Genomic DNA, 24057 nt, shown 5'->3' with positions numbered 1-24057 from the left:
CTTGTGGGCTTCTTTATGCATTCTGTTTAACAGGTCAACAAAATTGTTGTCCACTCCTGGGAGATACTCCACTAATACAAGAATGTGACTGAATGGTCCAATGCCAAATCTTTTGGTCTAACACTAACATCAGAGACAAACAAGTGTCCCCCTATTGCTTCTAGATGTAGTACATTGCTGTCATGTAGCTTGTTTTGATGAATACTGTTTTGTTTCAAAGGGGGAGAAATGCCTGGAATGGGTTCATGTTCCCAAAATTTTCATATGGTTGAGATGTGCTCTTCACCCCATGAGTGAGGCTTTGTTTGTAATGGTCACCTGTGGTAATGGGTCTAGGAATGCCTTGCCAGCAACTAATTGGTTTTGTTCCACCATAGGAGTTTGCAGTGAATTCTTGGCCCTACCAGCACTAGATCTTTTCCAGTCACCATCCGTTTGAAACCATTGCCTCGCTGAACACTCACAATGGATGCATATTTAATCTTGCATGCATCACTATGCCTATCCACATTGCATTCATCACTAACAGTCTCATTACTCTTCTCACTAAGAGAGGACTCAGGGCCTCATTATGAGTTTGGTGGAGAGGATTACTCCGTCCCAAACCTGACGGATATCCCGGCTGCAGTTTTACAAGTTCCATAGGATATAATGGAACTTGTAATAAAGTGAGCAGGATATCTGTCACGTTTGGGATGGAGTAATCCCCTTCGCCAAACTTGTAATGAGGCCCTCAATGTCTAAACAAGCACTGGGAAAGCCAATAGGTTTTGCCTCTGTGAAATCAATTAATTTTGTCAATTCTGTGCAACATGTCAAAGTTTTTTTTAAAAGCGATATGACATGGCCAACGCTGAGTGAGTCATAGCTCTTTTTTATCTTTTAAAATATGTTGCACTGGAGTTCATGCAGCTGTGCAATATGTGTAAAAACACAAGGAAATGGGTGGATAAACAGCACAAGGACAGGGGAACAAAACAGATGGGTGTGTCGTGGAAAAGGACAGCGAGTAGGGGTGAAAATGGACAGTGGGGCGGGGGTGTGGAGGAAAACGGACAGTAATGGAAACAACCAATGGGGCTGTGTAAGGAAATGCCTCCTTGGCATGGTTACCCCCTAACTTTTTGCCTTTGCTGATGCTAAGTTTTAATTGAAAGTGTGCTGGGACCCTGCTAACCAGGCCCCAGCACCAGTGTTCTTTCCCTAAACTGTACCTTTGTCTCCACAATTGGCACAGCCCTGGCACTCAGATAAGTCCCTTGTAACTGGTACCCCTGGTACCAAGGGCCCTGATGCCAGGGAAGGTCTCTAAGGGCTGCAGCATGTCTTATGCCACCCTGGGGACCCCTCACTCAGCACATGCACACTCACAGCTTGGGTGTGCTGGTGGGGAGAAAAAGACTAAGTCGACATGGCACTCCCCTCAGAGTGCCATGCCAACCTCACACTGCCTGTGGCATAGGTAAGTCACCCCTCTAGCAGGCCTTACAGCCCTAAGGCAGGATGCACTATACCACAGGTGAGGGCATATGTGCATGAGCACTATGCCCCTACAGTGCCTAATAAAACCTTAGACATTGTAAGTGCAGGGTAGCCATAAGAGTATATGGTCTGGGGGTTTGTCAAACACAAACTCCACAGTTCCATAATGGCTACACTGAAATCTGGGAAGTTTGGTATCAAACTTCTCAGCACAATAAATGCACACTGATGCCAGTGTGCAATTTATTGTAACATGCACCCAGAGGGCATCTTAGAGATGCTCCCTGAATACCAATCCGACTTCTAGTGTGGGGCTGACCAGTTTCTGCCAGCCTGCTACAACCAGATGAGTTGCTGGCCACATGGGGAGAGTGCCTTTGTCACTCTGTGGCCAGGAACAAAGCCTGCACTGGGTGGAGATGCTTCACACCTCCCCCTGCAGGAACTGTAACACCTGGCAGTGAGCTTCAAAGGCTCACCCCCCTTTGTTACAGCAAGGGCATGCCAGCTAGTGGAGATGCCCACCCCTCCGGCCACTGGCCCCACTTTTGGCGGCAAGGCTGGAGGAGATAATTAGAAAAACAAGGAGAAGTCACCCACCACTCAGGACAGCCCCTAAGGTGCCCTGAGCTAAGGTGACCCCTGCCTTTAGAAATCGTCCATCTTAGTTTTTGAGGATTCCCCCAATAGGATTAGGGATGTGCCCCCCTCCCCACAGGGAGGAGGCACAAAGAGGGTGTACCCACCCTCCAGGACAGTAGCCATTGGCTACTGCCCTCCCAGACCTAAACACCCCCCTAAATCTAGTATTTAGGGCCACCCCAGAACCCAGATTCCTGCAACCTCAAGAAACAAGAAGGACTGCTGACCTACAAGCCTGCAGAGAAGACAGAAGACGACAACTGCTTGGTCCCCAGCCCTACCGGCCTGTCTCCTGATTCGAAAACCTGCAACCAGCGACGCATCCAACAGGGACCAGCGACCTCTGAAGCCTCAGAGGACTGCCCTGAACGCCAGGACCAAGAAACTCCCGTGAGCAGCGGCTCTGCTCAAAAACAGTTACATCTTTGCAACAAAGAAGCAACTTTTAAAGAACCAACTCTTCCCGCCGGAAGCGCGAGACTTCACACTCTGCACCCGACGCCCCCGGCTCGAGATCCAGAGAACAAACACCACAGGAAGGACTCCCTGGTGACTGTGAGCCCGTGAGTAGCCCGAGACGACCCACACAGCGACGCCTGCAGAGAGAATCCAAAGGCTCTCCCTGACCGTGACTGCCTGTAACAAGGGATCCGATGCCTGGAACCAGCACTGCACCCGCAGCCCCTAGGACCTGAAGGAACCGAACCTCCGCGCAAGAGTGGCCCCCAGGCAACCCTCTGCGTCGCCCAGGTGGTGGCTGTCCAGAGAAGCCCCCCACCCTGTACCTACTTGCACCGCTAGATTGACCCCCGGGTCCCTCCTATCTAAAACCCAATGCCTGTTTTGCACACTGCACCCGGCCGCCCCTGTACCGTTGAGGGTGTGTTTTGTGTGCCTACTCGTGTCCCCCCCCCAGTGCTCTACAAAACCCCCCCTGGTCTGCCCCCCCCCCCCGAGGACGCGGGTACTTACCTGCTGGCAGACGGGAACCGGAGCATCCCTGTTCTCCATAGGCGCCTATGTGTTTTGGGCACCTCTTTGACCTCTGCACCTGACTGGCCCTGAACTGCTGGTGTGGTAACTTTGGGGTTGCCTTGAACTCCCAACAGTGGGCTGCCTATGCCCAGGAACTGAGACTTGTAAGTGTCTTACTTACCTCACAATCTAACTTTTACTTACCTCCCCCAGGAACTGTTGATTTTTGCACAGTGTCCACTTTTAAAATAGCTTATTGCCATTTTAACAAAGACTGTATATGATATTGCTTTTATTCAAAGTTCCTAACTTACCTGTGTGAAGTACCTTGCATGTTTGTATTTACTTCAAATCTTGAACCTGTGGTTCTTAAAATAAACTAAGAAAATATATTTTTCTAAATAAAAACCTACCGGCCTGGAGTAAGTCTTTGAGTGTGTGTTCCTCATTTATTGTCTGTGTGTGTACAACAAATGCTTAACACTACCCTCTGATAAGCCTACTGCTCGACCACACTACCACAAAATAGAGCATCAGAATTATCTAATTTTGCCACTATCTTACCTCTAAGGGGAACCCTTGGACTCTGTGCCCACTATTTCTTACTTTGAAATAGTATATACAGAGCCAACTTCCTACAGGGTGGGTGAGGGAAAACAGATGGCAGGGTGGGGGTAAACGGATGGCAGTGGAGGGTACAGGGGTGAGACTGTACCGTGCCATGCACTCCTATAGAATGCTTGGCCAAAACAAAAACAAAAAAAACTTCAGGAGAGCACAGCCAGTGGAAGAACACTGGCCTCATTAAAGAAGCTGTGCTGGGTCCATGCCTCACGGCATGGACAGAAGCCCGGAGTAGGCTTCAGGAGCAGGTGAGCAGTCAGCAGGAGGCGTGACCAGCAGGAAGCAAGGAAACGAGATTGAAGTGGAAGCCAACCAATGTTAAGTATTAGTAAGTAATAGGTAGGCTATAAGCCTGTTTTTTTTTTGCTTTAAATAAGAACAGCTTTCGCTGACAGCATATGAATGCTGTAGCCAAAACCTACAAAGAGGCACCAGCCGATGGAAGGCCATCAACCTCTTTGGCTCTGGGTAGGCTCTTCCTGTTATGGAGTGTAGGACAGCGCCTAGAAAAGGGTGGCTATATTGTGGCACAAAACGAAATCTTGTGGTACAAGTTGCAACTTCTGATCACTGAGTGTGAAGCCTAGCCTGTATAACACAGAAACCGCCATTTGCATGAGTGCATTGTTGATAGGTGATGCTCCTTATCAGCCAATCTTCTAGGTAAGAAAACACATGAATGGTGTTTCTACATATGTGTGCATCCACCACCGTTAAACATTTAGTGACATCCTAGTTGTGACACAGAATGGGAGTACTTTAAATTCGTAGTGTTGTTTATCACAAAGTGCAGGTAGCAGTGGTGAGCTTGAATGAATTAGGATGTGGAATTAGATGTCCTTCTGCAGAACAGCAGGATGACGTCTTGCAGGGTGGTCATCCTGGAGTGCTCCAGGACCAGTTAGATGCAATAAGGCTTCCTCCTCAGAACCAATAAAGTCTTCGGGGATCAAAGTGTTCAGTGTTTCGGGGAAGAACTGGAGCTGGTTCTAGTGCTCAGTGTCTTTCATGTCAGTACCTGATGGTTCTCCTACATGAGAACACCTTGCATGTTGAATAAGTGAACTCCTCATGTTTGGGAGAGGAACAGAGGTTGCACACACAGTGCACATCAGTCCAGGAAATTTGGAGTTACATTAGGGTCAAAACTGGAAAGGCGTTCTCTCCATAACACTCTACGTTAACAGTCATTCTTGATACAAGCTGGTTTTCTTCAAAAACAGCCTGAACACCGCTAACTCCCGAGCCCAACTGCAGTTGCTGCACTGGTATTGTCTTTTTGCATTGTTTGAACTGAATCATCTATACCTGGCAATGAAGGTCCTGTAGAAGAAGGTCACCTGTCTCAGAGCTGGCACTCGAGCATCCAAACAAGATGGAATAAAAAAAAGACAATCTGAGGTATTACAATGTCTACTTTGTAGTACATTACTACATTGTCAGCTAAGGGAAAGTTCACAAGACATCTTGTGACCAAAAAGTTATTTAAACAAAAGCAAGTTGCAAATGTTCATGGCAACATTAAATGGCAGGAGTTTGCACAGCATGTTTTTCAACAGCCACATACACTACAAACATGTAACAGCCACCTTATCACAGACAACAGGACTTTGACGCTGCACCGCCATCTACAACAGGGAGCAGCAGCAGCTGCATTTCTCCTATGACAACCCGCGGGAGGTGTGAGTTGTGACCAGAATACCTGGTGATGACTTTCATGACTAACATTTATTTTTTTAGATCAACAGATAGAAATGCGTGTATAGTCATCTATGTTAACCAGAGCTAGACATCCCATGGAACACAAAATAATTTGTTTTCAATCAGATATTTAAACCCCTATGCAGTGGCAGCATCAGATTACACTGTAACCCTATGGACATGCAAAGGTAAATGGGCTTGTCTTCTGACTCAGAGCGATTTTGTACCCTGAGGTTTTTGTCAATGGGGAAAAAAAGGTCACATCTTGTGGATGTGTTCTTTTGGTGGCATACTATAATAAAGGTGCTAGAAAGATACAGTAACCAGACAGTTGTAGTGTAGTACTAACAGGTACTCACCGATGACTTGAAGTATTTTCTCTCCGATTTTCCACTGGTGCAGATGCCTGAGTTTGAAGTCTGCAATATGAAATAATAATGTACTGGTTCTGGAACAAAGGGGTTGAACAGACTCCACTTAAGGGTAAGGCCACCTATACTACGTGTGGTAGGATAGGAACTGCCCTCTTTGGGTTGAAACTTTATGCTCCTTTAGGATTGGTGGAGGGCAAGTTATTGGCTGGGTTGGGGGTTTTAGTTTGAAACAGAAGGATGAACATGGCATTGCCTTGATTCAGAGGCCACACTCTGAGTTAATCCATTAGTGAAGTGACATTTTGGGTGCCTGCATTGTTTGTTTCAGCATCAGCGATAGGCAGTACAGACAGTCCTGTGAAGGTTCATAGGCAATGCATGAAACAGACATGCGTGTGCTTGCCAACAATAGTATAAGCAATAAGAGTTGGCATAGTCAATTGTGTGTTCAAAAGCAACGATTATGGAATGGGGTGCCTCGTCTCTTTGAGTTCAGAGACACTGTGTAGGTCTCCTCCTTCCTTGTGTGCAACCCTCTTTGTTTCTCCACTGATGTTTGAAGCCTGGATGGTTTGGGACTGGAACTGTCCTTCTTGGTCTTTCAACCCATCTGCAGTTCCACAGATTAGCTTTTAGTGTGCTAAACTGTATGCTCACACATCCCTTCCATTTCCTCCTTTGATCCTACAATAGAAATAAGAGACATAGGTCAGTTAAAGTAACATACACACATTGATTTGTCAATCAAACCTTCCTTTCTAGCACCACCACCCATTCCCACTACCTATGCATACGGCATCTGTCCACATGCTCATCCCAACTAGCGGTCAGCCATCTGTCTATCCTCCTGTCACCCATCCAACTGCCACTGATCTTCAGAGCGCATAATCTTTTCAAATCTGTATCATCTTCTCCATATTGAGCTGCCAATTATTCCACCATTATTCTACCCAAGCCTTTCCCGGGCCATACACCCGCTCACACTTTCATTCAAATGACGATGTGACACATTAAAGTTTTCTAAACAATAATACACCCCTAAAAATAAAAATGGTAAAACCTAAAAAGTAGACAATACTGTGCTCCACAACTTTAAACAAAGAAAAGAGGAAGATTGGGGTAATTGGGAAGCATGGATAAAAATGGTAAAACCTAAAAACACATAGCATCACAGTACTCCACTTTAAAGAAAGAAAGGAGGAAGATCAGGGCAATTGGGAAACATAGAAAAACCCAAAAGCTCTCACAAATCCCTCCTTGTTTGGCAAAAGAAATTAGGACATTTACTGGCTAAGGATAGTCAACTCAAAACATAGTTGGTATTAGATTTAATAAAAGATGGGTCTCATACAACTCCCCAGTCTTGCAGATGTATACTACACTGAACTTTTTAGACCTATCACAGGTGTGCCATGTGTATAAAGCCAACAACCTGCCAGTCATTCACCAAACCATTTTCCGTTCCGGCCTCAGAACAAACATTACTACACTCTTGCATTCTTAAATTGATCAAATGATAAAAGAATGGATATGACAGAAGCTGTTGAGCCATAACTTATCAAATCCTGAAGTATTCTTGGTAGGTCAGACCACATGCTCAGGAAAATAAAGGACAGAAACAAATAATTTACAATGGACGAGAGCAGTAATCCAACTGGGGCTAAAGTAAAAATGCTAGGATGGTCACATTAAATACAAGGTCAGAAACTGCACCCCACAACCATATAAAAAAGCTCAGCCAGCCCCTTGTCAATACCACCCACTTCTTTAAGAGAACAGAGCTAAATGTGCATTAGATTTTGTGGGGGGCTAAATTGGAATACAACAATTTACATCTTACTGATATGAACAAATGATTTTTCGAAGCTACTGGTAGTCCTTAAAAAAAGCAGGTAAGGTGTCAAAGACATTCCCCTTCAAGTCTAAATGATACAGACACTAACAGGCCAACAGTGGCACTTAGGCCAGGCCAAGGTAAATTTTAATGTCCTTATGACTGCCCATAAGTGCTAGAATAATTCCCAGCTGCATGCATGGACCACAGAACACCTTTTTGCATAGTTTTCTTCCACGGAAACACCATAGAATATCTTTGTCCATGATTCATAACCAGATCTATAAAATGAAAGACTAACGAAGCTTAAATTCTCCAGATTCACATCATAGAACTGTGTTGCAGCTTTGGGTTTTCCTGGTAGTTGCTTGTCAGAAAGTTGGTAACAAGGAAGTACAAGCCACTATCCATCTCACAATGAATTGCTTATAAGTGCCCAGCCCTGGTCTATCATGGCCATAATTTAGAAAACAAACGTTTTCTCCAGATAAAACAACATAGCTCTTCTAATATCTAACGAGTAGAAAGTCCTCTCTGCTGGTTTAGATGGGTCAGGCAAGAAAGTTCACAAGATACAATTTTGATTAATGCGGCAATCAGACACAACTTTGGGTAAGAATGATTGTTGAGTCTTTAAAACAACCCTACTGAAATGAAAGAGAGTAAATGGTTCTTCTGCTGACAAGGCTTATATCTTGCTGACTTCAATCTGAGGAGACAGTGATAAAAAAGGCAGTTTTCCACGAGAGATGCTGCAATATTGCTCTATGAATAGACTCAAAAGGAAAGCTCATCAATGTGAAAGCTCCCATTGTGGAGATGGCCTTTTTACTGGTGGAAAAACCTTAGTCCTTCCAGAAAATCCCTAATTATAGGGATTTTAAAGTAAGAAGCTTGCTATGAGGACTTTCCCTATATGTAGTTATAGCAGCCAAGTGGACTTTTATTGAGGAGATTTGAAGTTTTTATTTGGCTAGACACAGCAAGTGAAGTAGAAGTAATTCTGCTTGACATGAAATAGGACTGAGACATTTACTGTGGCACCATTTGCAGAATCTCTTCCAACTTAGAGCGTAGAATGATCTCGTTGACGAACAATTAGCTTTGTTAAGAATCTCCATGGATTTCTGAGGATGATTTAGATATCTGTACTGTCTGATGTTAGAAGCAACATGGCGAAAATTCAAGGACTGTAGGCTCTGATGTTGGATATGGCCCTGAAGTCTGGTCAGAATATCTGGTCTATGATGTATGAATGATCGAGCTAGACGGTCCAGGTAGCACCATTGTCTGTTTTTTTTTTATTTGAGAAGCGTTACAATCACCAATGGCACGAGTGGGATCGGATGTGAAGGCGCAGACGAATAGTGGCAACCAACTGATAAAAAGGATATTTCCCATTGAGTTCCATTTTGGTTCTCTGGATGCAAAGTCTCATCATTTTTTTTTTGTTTGTTGTTGCTGTGGTGAAGAAGTCTAATCTTGGGAATCTCCATTCTCCGAGGATGTTTCATTTAGACTCCGTCATTCAGGACCCATTAATGGTTTGTCTTGTGATGCTGACTGAGAAAGTCCACTTCCTGGTTCTGAGTTCCTGGGATGTGTATTGTGGTCAGTGTGACCCCTCTTACCAAGCGCCAGTGCTTGCTTGTTGGTATAATAGTATTGTCTGTTGAAGTCATGATGTTTTTTTCATCCCAGTGAGGGCAGAAACTCTCTCAGGGCACAGTGTACTATCTTTTGTTCCAATAAATTGATATAATATCTCTTTACCTTGGCTGTCCAGAGTCCAGAGACCGTGGTGTATATGTTGATTCAGATGGGCTCCCCCACCTAGACAGTGAGGTATTTGCCATCTTTGCCTGCTACTTGATCTTGCCTCCCTAGACCTCCCTTTCTGGTGATCTTTTGTGGGAGTTGGTAAGAAAACAGAAGCAGGCTGGGATGCTTATCTTTCCAGCCTCCTCCTCTTTTTCTCTTCTGCTCTCCTGTCCTACAAATGTATCTTGTATGATAACATTTCAGTTGTTAAAAGTTCTTTGTCACATCTTCTTACAGATGTCACATTCAGTCACACAAGGTGAGGCAGGAAGACAAACATGCATCCTTGGTGGGGATCAGTCACAGCTTTCTTTCCCCCACATGAAGGGGACACATGGAAATGGCATTCTGACTGACATAATTAGACTGACACCAATAACAAATGTTGCCCTTGACAGCAGATCGTTAAAGATTTCAAGTGAATAAGGTACACACATTTCCTGATTGGAAGGAGGAAGATTGTTTAGGTAAGAATCCTCAGAGGTACTGTGATTGTTCTCTCACAAGGTGAAAAAAGAACTGGCTCTGGCAGGCAACTGCCGGTACAATTTACTCTGGGAAGGGGAGCTTCCAGTGTTCTTAAAGGAAGAGGCTCATGTGTTCTCTGTTTTAAATGCAAACACCATACCTCTCTACTCCGCCACCGTAGATTCTCCACCACTGCATATTGGTGGATTCGATAGTGTAATGGAAAGGGCAGCTAAAAGGTTCCAGCTCCCCATTATATCTTAACCATCGGATTGTTTCCTTTACGACTTTAAGGAAGACACCAGGAAATCAGTTCATGCAGTCCCAATTGTAGGCTTCATCTGGGAAGAGGTCCTTAAAGTAATGCAGACCCCATCTTCCATTCCAGCGGAGCTTCCTAGGTTGGACAAAAAATAAAAAACACCGGAAAATTCACCAGCCTGTTTAATTGGTCGACCTAAACCTGATTCAGTAATATCTCAGGCGGCCCAGCGTAGATCCAGAAATCCATCCTCCCTGCTTTCCGCGCCCCTGGATAATGAAGGAAGGCGCTTGGATTCTATAGGGAAACATTTTTCCACAATGGCGGCTACAACAGTCAGCAAACTCCTAATTCATCGATCTCCTTCCCGAGGGTGCTAAAGCTGAAGCTCGGAAGATATTGCAGGAGGAAGAGAAGATCTCTGCCGAGATCACAGACTGTGCAATAGATGTGTCATCTACAGGTTTTCGCCAGCTAGCCGGAGCGGCAGTATTAAGATGTCAGGGGTGGCTAAAGGCCATTTCCTTCCGCACAGAGGTTCAGATGAAGGAGCTGGATATGCAATATGATGGAGAACTATTATGTAGTGAGCAAGTTGATGATGTGCTTCAATCTATAAAGGTGGACATGGACACAGCTAGATCGCTGGGTACCCTGCAATTCAAATCCCAGCACTCGGATAGGGGGCAGAATTTCCAACTTCATCCACCAATGGTCCCAGATCACCTCAGACTGAGGGGTCCTCGATATTGTCACCAAAGAGCATACCCTGGACTTTCAACAATCTCCTCTGGAGGTACCACCACAAGAACCCCCACCTGCCCACTTAAAAGAGCTCCTTGTACAAATTTCCAATATGATAGACAAAGGTTCAATAGAGATCATACCGAAGTCTCAGAGGGGAACCGGCTTCTACTCTCGCTTCTTCCTCATCTGGAAAAAGACAGGAGACTGGCAACCTATCTTAGACCTTCATTTCGGATGATCACTCTACAAGATGTGTTACGATGACTCAACCAAGGGGATTTAATGACGGCCTTGGACCTCCAAGACGCCTATTTCCATATCTCAATCCACCCCAATCACAGGAAATTCTTACACTTCAGAGTTGCAGGTACCCACTACCAATTCAGAGTCTTGCCTTTCAGTCTGAGATTGGCTCCTCGACTTTTCACCAGGGTCTTAGCTCTGGTGGCAGCCCACATCAGACAAATGAGAATTGAAGTGTTTCCATACTTGGACGATTTGCTAATGAAAGCACGAACAGAGTCCAGGGCAGCCAGAGACACAGCAACATGACTCTCCCTCTTCCAAAGATTAGGCCTCTCAGTCAACTACCAAAAATCACACCTACAACATTACCTTTGTAGGAGCTGTATTAGATACGGAACAAGCAAAAGCTTTCACCTCTCTGGACAGGCAGAAGAGGATTCGACGTCTAGCGCTCCGCCTCAGCAAAAGAAAGATCACTGCTGTCTGGATTTGCAAATCTTTTCTGGGGATGCTCTCCTCGTGCATTCCGTTAATTCCAAACTGCCGTCTCCACATGAGAACACTTCAGCAACAGCTAGACAAGTCAATGGAAGCAAATAAGTGGATCCTGCGACAATATTGTCCAAATAACCCCACCAATGAAACAAGCCATAGGATGGTGCAGGAAAACCCCCCACATCTCCGAGGGTCGCTCTTTTTTAAATCAAAGGCTAGAGCATGTTCTGACCACAGACGCGTCTCTGGAGGGATGGGGCGCGCACCTCAAAGACCTGACAGTGAGAGGGAAATAGAACACCCAGGAAACGATGCTCCACATCAACCTGTTGGAATTGAAAGCTGTATTCCTGGCGCTCAAACCCTTCCTCACCAGGATCAAAGGCTCATCGGTTTTGATACGAACCGACAACACCACAAGAATGCATTACCTCAACAAGCAGGGAGGTACAACATTGCCAGCGCTGTCTCTTCAAGCGCAGGAGATATGAAATTGGGCACTTCAACATCAGATAACTCTAAGAGCAGAACACATCCCAGGAATATCCAACACCTTGGCGGACTTGTTAAGCAGAACCTTGACGACATGCCATGAATGGGAGCTCAACCAGGCAAAACTCGATCATCTCTTTCTTCACTGGGGCAAACCCAGTCTGGACCTATTTGCGACAAAAGAAAACAAGAAATGCCAATACTACGCAAGCTGGCATCCGCAAAGAGGGTCGAGGGGGAATGCATTTTTGATCAAATGGTCAGGAATCTGTGCCTACCCTTTTCCCCCGCTTCCGCTAATCTCGAGAATTTTACAGAAAATGAAGAGGGAACCTTGCCGACTATTACTGATAGCTCCCAGATGACCTCGCCAGTTGTGGATCACGGAGCTCCTGCTCCTCTCGGAACAACCTCACATTCGATTGATACCAATACCGGACTTGCAACAATGACTCAGTGCCGGGTTCGTCATCCCAACCCGTCTTCTCTTCGATTATCGGCCTGGCTCCTGAATTCTATGAATTTGCTGACTTAAATATTCCACCAGACTGTCTAGAAGTGCTTGCCAATGCCAGAGCCCAGTTTACTAATAAGACAAATAAACTCAAGTGGAAACTATTCTGTATATGGTGTAAAGCTTTCAGTATCCACCCTCTAACATCTTCTCCAGAACACATACATCTTTATCTTCTCAATAGGCAAAATAAGGCGTCTCTCACTCATCCATCAAGGTTCAGCTGGCGGCCATTTCTCGATTCCGCCGTACTGCTACTTTACCATCTTTTTGATCCTCCAGAATAGCAAAGCAATTCCTAAAGGGATTATTCAGATTGTTTCCTCCAATTAAACTCCCTCCTCCTCCCTGGCACCTCAATATTGTACTTTCACAAATGATGAAACATCCTTTTGAACCTATTCACAAAGCAGAAGTGAAATATATTTCCTGGAAGACAGCGCTTCTTCTAGCGCTTACCTCTGGAAAGAGGGTCAGTGACATTTAAGCTTTCGCAATCTCTCAACCTTTTCTCCAATTTAAATCGGACATGGTCATCCTTATAACTAATCCAAACTTGATTCCAAAAGTTTCCTCGAACTTTCATCTGAATGAACCAGTAATATTAAAGACTTTCTTTCCAAACTCCCAAACTCCAGCAGAAAGAGCGCTTCATTCCTTGGATATCAAAAGATGTCTAAAATTCTACATACAAAGAACTAGCAGCTTTCGTAAAGCTGATCTATTGTTTCTAGGCTAAGGGGGTACCCTGTTACCAAACAGTCTATATATAGCCCAGTGGATAGCCACCGCTAAACAATTTTGTCACCAGGTAGCAGGGAAACCACTAACAGCCAACGTCAAGGCTCATTCCAGCAGAGCTGTATCTACCTCCTCAGCTCTCTTTGCAGGAGTGCCTCTACAACAGATTTGCAGAGCGGCAACGTGGACTAGCAGCCACACCTTTACTCAGTATTACTGCCTAGATGCCGCAGACAGAATGGATGCAGCGATAGGACAAGACGTTTTGCGTAATTTATTTGCATAAGGTGAGTCAATATTTCTTTACCCACCATCCTCTAATGTTCGTGTATACAGATATATGTATACGCCCTCATATATAAAGGACACTACTGATTTTTTAAGAATAATTGAAGGAATAACTTGGGAGGAAGATTATTTATTGATAAGTCTGAATGTTACAAGCTTGTACACATGCATACCCCATGATGAAGGAATTAAGGCTTTAAGACACTTTTTGAGAGCAAGATCGTTGTCTTATCTTTTACATACTGAGATGCTATTAGAAATGGTGTATATGTGTTTAACAAACAACTTCTTCATTTTCTAAAGTACAATTTATCGACAGTGCCAGGGGACGGTAATGGGAACCTGTTTTGCTCCTAGCTACGCAGGTTTATACCTGGGTTGGTGGGAGGAAGAGGTGGTCAGAGATATCCCAGGTTTTGAAGATCAGGTGATTCTTTGGGTGAGATTTATAGACGACATCTTTTGTATTTGGAAAGGGAGCAAGGAGTCTGCTATTGAATCTGTTACAAACTTGAATGACAATACTTTAAATTTGAAGTTTAGCAGTATGATACATCCTTCAGAACCTATTTTTCTAGATGTAAAGGTATATGTGATGAATAATAAGCTGGAATGTGCGCTGTATAGAAAAGATATGGCAGGTAACAGCTTACTACACACCACTATTAGTCACCCCAGAAACTTAATTCAGAGTGAGTAAGGTGAGTTACTAAGGGCTAGGAGAAATTGTAGTCTGGATACGGCTTTTGAGATTGAAGCAAAGATTATGACAATGAGATTTAAAGAAAGAGGATATTCGGAAAGTTGTATAGAGAAAGCATTAATGAAAGTTAAAAAAATCAAAAGAGAAGATCTACTAGTGAAAAAAATATTCAAGAAAGTAATGAAGTAAGATTTATCACAACATAGCATGACAAAACAAATGAGATAAAGAAGATGTTTAAAAAGTTCTGGCCAGCACTGAAAACGGATGAAAATTTAACACAAATTATATCAGATTATCCAACATTTACATTTAGAAGCTATAGATCCCTAAGGGATAGCTTGAGCCAGTCCTTATTACCAATAAAGGAGAAAAATGTGATACAAGGTTTTTATATCTGTGGAAAGTGTAAAGCATGCAGACACAGCCAGAATGGTAAAGAAATTAGATTTAATGTTATTGTGAAACCATTTAAAATCAGGAAACATGTATCATGTCACTCTGATTACTGTGTTTATGCCTTGAAATGTCCCTGTGATAAATTTTACATAGGGAGCACGATACATATGGCAAAAAAGAGAGTACTTGAACATATGAGAGCCAGAAAAAATGACGATTAGTCCTGTCCGGTAGCTAGACACTTCAAGGAACATCATGGCAGTAATGCAAATGTGTTAAAATTTGTGGTACTGGATAGAATAGTGTAGAATATTAGAGGTGGAAATAGAACCTTAGAGTTGAGGAAATTAGAATCTCGTTTAATAATTGAATGCAATACAATGGAACCTGATGGATTGAATAACGATGAAGAATTATCCGTACATCTGATTAATTGAACAATAACAGCTTAGAGCTGCAATCAAACACTAAAGTTAAGAATGTATTCAAGAAGGAATGTGACATATATGGGAAATATAGAATAGGTTTATAGCTGTTTTAGGGGGTGATGTATAATCTGTCATAAAATAATGGCGCTTATGGTCTGTTTAAATTTCTTATTTTTCTTTTCTCTATCTCTACAGAAAGGAAGACTGTTTTGACCTAGAAGTGCAATAGAGCTATTATATCTAACAAGGGGTTGATTGGTGAAGACAGAATTATTGATTCTGGACGTAATTTTGATTGTGTAAATTAAACTTGTGTAAAAATATAATTTAAGTAAGAAAACTGTATTAAAAAATATGGTATTTAAGGAGGCGTGTTTGCTTAAAAATAAGGATTGAAGTAATTAGTGATTTAATTGTGAGATAGGGAAGATTGTGTTAAGGAAACATTGATAATGAAATATGTTAGAAAACCAACAGCGCGAATTAAGCATCCATTTAGCACAGAAAAACATATGTTTAACTCTATGTTTATGACGGAATAAGCATATAATATAAACTTTAAGACGGCCGCCGTATTATAAGGAAAGGCATGAGTCAGTTTTTTATGTTGTCAATATTAGCATGAGAATAAATGGAAAGTGAAGTATGGACTGTAATACACTCGGGATCAAGGGAGCTGCGACTCCCGAAACACGTAGAGTATTTTGTGTTTGTGGACAAATTAAAGAAAGTGAAGACACCGTGTGGCAGAGGCTTCTTTCTGTTTGGAAGACTGTTTGTATGAGATATATATATTATGGGAGTTGGAGTTTTGTTATTGAAGTCACATGACTGTGTATTTAAAAAGCACTGGCTCACTCACACCTGCTCTTACTTACTTGTGAACAAGGCATACTGTTGCCGAAACGCGTCAAGATTTTTTGTCTTGCTGCTCAGAAATGCTATTAAATGCTTGGATTTTAACATGGACTGGTGCCTGGGCTTTTCGTGTTTGGGATAGAAAAGCTTCATGGAGGGAGGGCTTCTGACTTGACCCGGTTGGGGGGTCTGTGTGGGTGGTGGTTGGGGGGGTTCTTGGATTTGTTGCCCTATGTTTTTCTGATTTCTCTTCACTGTGTTTTGTGGTTGAGCGAGGCTGGCCGGGCTGGGAGAGTGGCAGTACTGCACTTTGTGTTTGGTGAGATGCGAGGATGACACCGGTGGGTGCGACTTTGATCTGTTGTCTTACTTGGAATGTGCGAGGCTTGAATGGCAGACGAAAGGTGTGCGACTTATGTCGGCATATGTTAAGCGGCAGAATATAGATATATGCATGTTACAAGAGACGCACCTAGTGGCGGCTACTCTGCATTATTTAAAGTCGTGGTGGATTGGGGAATGTCACGGCTCTGTTTATTCGCGCTATGCTAGGGGGGTAGCGATTCTGATATGTAAGGGGCTGCAGTGGCGTACTCGTAGGATTACTGTTGACCCTCAAGGACGCTATGTTTTACTCAGCGAAACGCTGTTGGACAGGCCGTGCCGTCTCGTGTCGGTGTATGGACCTAATTCAGATGATCCGGACTTTTTTAGGGAAGTCTGGCGACTGACTGAGTCGTTGGGGGGAGGTGCAGTGCTTTGGGTGCGGGGAACGGGGGGTGATTTTAATGTGACTCTTGTGTTTTATCTGCGATTATGGAAGACTCGACATTGGTGGACTTGTGGCGGATGAAGCACGCTGTGGAGCGAGAGGGCACATGCGTCAACTACGTGCATAGTAGTTGGTCGCGTCTTGACCGCTGGCTGGGTTTGCAGGATGTGGCTCTGTGGACCCGATCCGCTGATCATTTGGCCCGCACGCTGTTGGATCATTCACCGGTTCGATTGGAGCTGGAGGTACCTGGCGGGCCTGCGCAGGCTTTTATTTGGCGGTTGCCTCAGGGGACGATACAGGATGAGATGTTTCGTGAGGAGATACGTCGCGATATTGATTTATATTTTGAACAAAATGTGGGGACGGTGCGGTCGACAGGCACGTTGTGGGAGGCTTTCAAGGTGGTCGTTTGCGGGCTCTGTATCTCGAAGGAACACGATGTGTTGGGTGCGCTGCGACGTGAGTTGGCTGAGCTAGAGGCTCGGATAACGGAGCTGGAGTCTCGTCTCGTGCAGGATTGGCCTGGTGATACGCTGGCGGCTCTTCGGGCTGCGGTATCCTCGAACGAAGAGGCGTCTTTGAGGGAGATACATTTTTTAGGGAAGTTTGCACGGGCACAGCGATACGGAGAGGGTGACAGAGCTGGGCGCACATTGGCGAATTTGCTCCGCAGGCCGTGGGCCAGCAGCTATGTGACTGAAATGAACAACTCAGGAGGGGAGCGGGTAGTGGGAACGACTGAAGTCTTAAAGGTATTTACTAGATTTTTTCAGGACCTGTACTCTGCTCCTACTGTATTGTCTGAGGAGGTGGTCCAGGGCTACTTTTCAGAGATTAGTCTACTCTGGTTTGATAGAGCGCACAGGGAATATTTTGATGCTCCTTTTACTGAGGAAGAGGTTAAAGCCGCGGTTCGTAGTTTACCTGGCAATAAGCCCCCTGGTTTGAATGGGCTGACCCCATCGTTTTACAAGGAATATGCTGACATCCTGGCGCCCCATTTGTTGGAGGTGTATGCAGAGGCCCTGAATACTGGAGTCCTTCCAGCTTCTCTGCGCGAGGTGCTTATCGTTACGATTCTTAAGCCTGGGAAGGATGCATACCGCTGCGATTCATATCGCCCGCTCTCTATGATTAACATAGACAACAAAATATTGGCAAAAATGATAGCGGCACGGTTGCAGCCGCTGATGACAAAGTTGGTGTTGCCGGATCAGTCGGGATTTGTTCCGGGACAGTCCACGGCGCACAATTTGCGCACATTCTTTGCCGTTGCTGGCTCAATCGCTGTTGATGACGAGGCTGTGGCAGTGTTTCTAGACGCTACAAAGGCGTTTGATTCCCTGGTATGGCAATATCTGTTTGCGCTCCTTGAGAGAGTGGGGATGAGTGCGCGCTTTGCGAATTGGATACGTTTGCTATACTCGCAGCCGGTGGCTCATCTCCGGATGAATGGATGTGTATCGGAGCCCTTCGTGGTGGCGCGTTGAACCAGCCAGGGGTGGCCTTTGTCTCCATTGCTTTTTGCGATAGAGCCTCTGGCAGCCTTTTTGCGACAGCACCATGGTGCTAGAGGGTTGCCGTTTCATCAGAGATCAATCCTAGTATCTATGTATGCGGATGATGTTGCGCTGTATGTGTGGGAACCTGCACACAACTTGGACGTGTTGTTAGATGAGATTGTCCGGTTCGGGGGAATCTCTGGAATAACGATAAACTGGTCTGTGGTGTTGCCTCTTTCGTCCGGAACAGTGGTTTGTCAGTCTTGCTATCCTCTTGTTTGGGCGGATGGCCCGGTCAGGTATTTGGGACTTTGGTTGAGTTGGGATGTTGAGACGCTCTGGCTGGCCAATTATGGTAAAGCCATGTCTTGGCTGGAGGACAGAATTGTGGCGTGGCGTTCTTTGCCCTTGTCTTTAACTGGACGGATTGCGGTGGCAAAGATGCTGGTATTGCCCAAATTTTTGTACTTGTTCATTAATCTTCCTCTGGTGCTTACGGCTGGTTTTCTGCTCCGTTCTGCGATGATTCGCCTGGTCTGGGCTGGGGGTCAGCCTCGCATTGCATGGGAAAAATTGGTGCTACCGTTTGTGTTGGGTGGACTTGCAGCCCCTGATTTGGAGCTCTATTATCATTGTGTGCAGGCTCACTTTGCGTATTATTGGATTCGGCCAATTCGTTATTTGCAGCATCTTGCCCCGGAGAGTGATGCGGTGTGGCCAGACGGGCTTGAGCAAGTGCTGGGAAACCTATTGAGGGCTGCTCGTTCTCGGGGTGTGGATACGGTGGCTTGTACCGTTAGGGCCTGGACGGTCCTGCTGAAGCGATCTGGGGTGTGTGTGCCTTTTGCGCCGTCGATGTCTGTGGCGGCTGTGGCGGATGAGGCAATGTTCTGTGATTCGCAGCTGCAGAATTTTCTCTGTACCTCTGTGGCGGGGTCTCCTTCCCGCGTCGAGGGAATATTGGAAGAAGGCGATAGACAGCACTTAAGGGGGTAGTATGTTTATTTTCTTGCTCGTTTGGGATTTATAACACTGACTTGTCCGCCAAACTGTTATACTCCAAGTCCAAAAATAAAATAATTCCCTTTTCTTTTCAGGGCTCTTTGGTGTTCTTGGGACGGCCTGGTCCGGTTCGGAGGGAGAGGTCTTGTTCAGCCGGTATTCATGACCCAGGATTTCCCAAACAAAAGAAGGAAAAAGGAACAGGTAAGTGGGGCAAATTATTTATACACGGTTTAATAAGGGTTAGCAAGGAGTGAAAAAGGGGGGGGGTTCTGTGAAGGTGGAGGAAAGTGGGGTTGCTTTTCGTTTTAGTGCCTTCCTTTTCTTGTGTCCTCTTTGTGACCCTCTTATACTTTTATCCCCTGGTCTGGATACGGAGGGTGTGATTATTCGTTAATTATCGGTCTTCCTACTCAGATGAGCTCCCCTTCCTTACAGGATCTCAGCCCTCCCTCTTTAACCCCCTTAAACCCAGCCAACCACCCAGAACCCCAGCCCCAGTCCCGGTACGCTCGTACCTGGCTTGGCCACGCCCCTCCAGGGACGTGGCCGGCTTGCAGGGGATCTCCCGACTTCGCCTCGGCAGGGGCGGGAGGCGCCCAAGGCTTTCCGCTCTGCTCGCGTCGATCCTCGTCTACGGCGGGGCTTCCTTTCCGTCTCGGCGATCCGTGGCGTTCCTCTCTCCGGCTCTGTTTGACGTCTGCTTCTCTTTCTCGGACTAGTCCCGCTCGCCTCTCGTTGGCTGTTCTTGTCTGACGGATGACGTTGGACGTCATCACGTCAGGAATCCCTCGGGTACCCCCGGGGTATCCCTTGTCGGTCGTTTCCTTCGACGGGGAAGGGGCGTCCGGAGGCGCCCGGTTACACATCCCCTCACATGAATGGGGCTGATCGAGCCCCACCAGATCCGGAAAGCGGGACAGATAGTCAGCCTGACCCATAAGGTCACCCGGGAGGTGGCACACCTGGAAGGAGAAAGGTTGGAGTTCGATGAACCATCTCAAAATACGATTGTTGGTATTCTTGTATCTTGAGAGCCACGTAAGGGGTGCATGGTCCGTATATAGTAGGAAAGGCCTGCCCAAAAGATAGTATTGGAGACTTTCGATAGCCCACTTAATGGCAAGACATTCGCGCTCTATAATGGGGTATTTTTGCTCCCTGGGAAACAGCTTACGGCTAATAAAGACGACGGGATGGTTCACCCCATCTTCATCCTTTTGAAAGAGAACGGCCCGACCCCCACATCGGAGGCATCCGTTTGGAGATGGAAGGGTTTGTCGAACTCAGGACATTTCAATATCGGTTGAGTGGTGAGATACCTTTGCAGGGTATGATAACTATGAAGTTGAGTCGGGTCTAGTTGTGGGATATTGTTGGGCTGTCCTTTTCTTAAAAGATTGGTTAGGGGGGCCGCCAAACTGGAATAGTGGGGAATGAACCTTCGATAGTACCCCACTAGACCTAAAAAGGAACGGATTCCCTTCTTCGTGGTGGGTGCATTGGTGTGTAGGATGGCCTCGATTTTATTCTTTTGGGGTCGAAGTATACCGTTGCTAATGTGATAACCCAGGTAGGAGATCTCCCTAAAAGCCAGTCGGCTCTTTGCGGGGTTGGCTGTCAGTCCAGCCTTCCCTAACGCCGAGAAGATGTGATCTATGTGGGTCACATGGTCTTCCCAGGTCTCACTGAAAATAACGATGTCATCCAGATAGGCCGCCGCGTATCTGGTATGAGGTCGTAATATGGTATCCATGAGACGTTGGAAGGTGGCGGGGGCGCCATGCAACCCGAAAGGGAGAACCTTAAAGTGATACAATCCGGAGGGAGTAGCGAAAGCCGTCTTTTCTTTGTCTTCGGGATCCAACGGGATCTGCCAATATCCCTTGGTCAAATCAAGCGTAGACATGTATTTTGCTTTCCCCAATCTTTCTAAGAGCTCATCTATCCTTGGAAGGGGATAGGTGTCAAACTGTGATAGGGAATTGACCTGTCTAAAGTCAATACAGAAACGTATAGACCCATCAGGTTTGGGTACCAATACCACGGGCGAACACCAGGGGCTGTGGGAAGGTTCTACGATGTCTAGATCTAACATCTTCTCGATTTCGTTTTCTACGAGGATTTTCCTAGCTTCAGGGATACGATAAGGCTTTAGTCGCACGGTCTTCCCAGGTGGTGTGAGGATGTGATGATGTACCAATCGTGTCCTACCGGGTATCGAGGAGAACACCCGAACGTGTTTATCGAAGAGATTCTTCAACTGTCTATTTTGTTGAATCGAGATCTCTGTATTAATGAGAGGGATCTCCCTCTCGCCAGGGGGGTCAGTGGGACACCAGCCTATCTCTAGTTCCTTAACTGTATTAATTAGGCAGCCGTGCCTTGGGTCGTTCGGTGGTTCTTCCCATCTTTTTAATAAGTTAACATGGAAGATCTGGGACCTAGGGGGGTTATCGTTAAGCTGAATTTTATAAGTTACGGGAGTTACTAGTCCTGTTACGGGGTAGGGTCCCTGCCATTTGGCCAATAATTTGTTATCGGAACTGGGAAGAAGAACTAGCACTTTATCTCCTAGGGAAAAGGACCTCAATTGGGTATTCCGATCATAATTCCTTTTCTGCTTGTCTTGGGCCCTCTCCATGTGTTCCCTTACGCTTTCCCATACTGTATGTAGTTGGGTTTTTAACTCGTGCGTATTTTAGAATGGTTTTTTCCCCGTCTTCTTCTTCCCACATCTCAGCGGCCATGTCTAGTAGGGTCCGTGGTTGTCGCCCAAACAACAGTTCAAACGGACTATGGCCCGTAGAGGCTTGTTCGTGTGTCCTGATTGCGTATAATACTAAGGGGAGTTTCCTATCCCAGTCTTTACCTGTCTCCGAGATAGCTTTCTTTAGTAGTGATTTGAGGGTACGGTTGTATCTCTCTACTAAGCCATCGGTTTGTGGGTGATAGACCGACGTCCGTAACTGTTTGATCCCCAATAGCTGACATATTTGTGTCATCAGGTTGGACATAAATTGGGTCCCTTGGTCCGTTAGGACTTCTCGAGGAAACCCAACTCGGGAAAAGAAGCCTATCATGGCGTGGGCAACACTCTTGGTGTTAATACTAGAGAGGGGAATAGCCTCAGGGTATCTTGTGGCGTAATCCACTAATACCAATATATAACGATAGCCTCTCGACGAGGGTAGAAGAGGGCCAACGAGGTCCATCCCTATTCTGGAGAAGGGCACATCAATGATGGGGAGAGGTTGTAAAGGGGCTTTTCTCTGTGAGCCTGGGTCAATCAATTGACATTTTGGACATTGTTGACAGAACTTCCTAATCTGGGAAAATACCCCTGGCCAGTAACATTTTCTCAACAAATACTCCTCGGTTTTCTCCCTCCCATAGTGTCCGCCCCCCGGCTGACTGTGTGCTAAGTGTAGAACTTGTTGTCTATATGGTTCTGGAACTATCAACTGTTTCTTTTCGTCTTGGTCTTTGTATGTGACTCGGTATAATAGGTCCTTGACTATGGTGAACGAGGGACCCTTATCCTGAGGTTTCCGTGGCCGTGCACTTTTCCATGCATGAATCAGACTGGGGTCTTCTCTTTGAGAAGTCCGGAAGCTGGGAAGGGCAGTGAGGGCGAGGACCTTTGTAATTACCCGGGGCGTGCTGGAGAGGTCTCGAGTATAGGCTTTCTTCATTATCCTTTTCTCCTTCCGGGAGAGTTTAGGTCGTATCCTCGGAGGTGATAGAGGCTCACCGGAGAAAGGAGCATCTTTCCACCAGTTGTTAATTTCTTCGAGCTGTCTGAGGCTGTCTAGGAGTTGTGGGAATTCCGAAAAGTCAGTTCCTATAATAGCTTCCTCAACCAGTTGTTCTACTAAACCCATTCTTATGGGTATTTATTTTCCTCCCCAGGTGAGGGTTGTCCAGATTAGGGGATATTCTCTGGTTTCTCCATGGATGCAACAGATTGATACCGTGAGTCCCGAAGTACAGTCATGGGCGTCGAACAACCCGGCCCGGGCCACAGACTGGCTACAACCTGAATCGATGAGGGCCACTGTGCTTTTCCCATTGATAACGAGTCTCTTTTTATAAGGGGTGTCTCTTTTCCCTGTATAAAAGACTCTTCCCCTAGTAACCCCTATTTCCATGGGTTCCGGTTTTTCTGTTTTCAGGGGGCATCCTCGAGCTATGTGACCCCATTCCCCGCAACTGAAACACTGAGGTTGTTGTATATAGGGTCTATCCAGTCCCCGGGTTCTCCCTATGTCCTCATTGATTCTTCGTCCCCCTGTCGAGGATGTTCCCGAGCCCAGACGCAGGGGACTAGGTGTTGACCGGGGGGGGGGTTACTTTGAACTCAAGGGAGCGATGAAAGGCGCAGGCCAACTCGATGGTAGCATTGGTATCTGGGTTTGGATGTTGTTTGATCCAGTTGCGCGTGGACGGAGGCAGCGCGTCCATGTATTGCTCTAAGAGCACGATCTCAATAATGTCTTCCCGATTTGTCCCTATGGGGCCCAACCATTTGAGACCCAGATCTTTGATCCTAAAATATAGGCCCCGGGGATTTTCGTTGGGTCCCCACTTGGCTTTCCTAAACCGGACGCGATAATGTTCAGAATCAAAACCCACCCGTTCTAAGATGCTCTTTTTAATATCCTTATAGGGGGTTATTCCACCG

General features: G+C 45.7%; 1 protein-coding gene across 3 annotated transcripts in view; it reads right to left on the bottom strand.

Moving 5' to 3' along the window:
• RNF43 (ring finger protein 43) overlaps positions 1–24057 on the bottom strand; it is a 320896-nt gene that overhangs the window by 8191 nt on the left and 288648 nt on the right. For all 3 annotated transcript variants that reach the window (XM_069226861.1, XM_069226862.1, XM_069226863.1), the window contains one exon: positions 5784–6482. In XM_069226861.1, the coding sequence (XP_069082962.1) occupies positions 6439–6482 (44 nt within the window). In that variant the 3' untranslated portion in view covers positions 5784–6438. The remainder of the gene's footprint in view (positions 1–5783; positions 6483–24057) is intronic.

The sequence above is a fragment of the Pleurodeles waltl genome, chromosome 3_2 (genome assembly GCF_031143425.1).
Source record: "Pleurodeles waltl isolate 20211129_DDA chromosome 3_2, aPleWal1.hap1.20221129, whole genome shotgun sequence".
Lineage (NCBI taxonomy): Eukaryota > Metazoa > Chordata > Amphibia > Caudata > Salamandridae > Pleurodeles > Pleurodeles waltl.
This window is presented reverse-complemented; position numbering and strand designations above follow the sequence as displayed.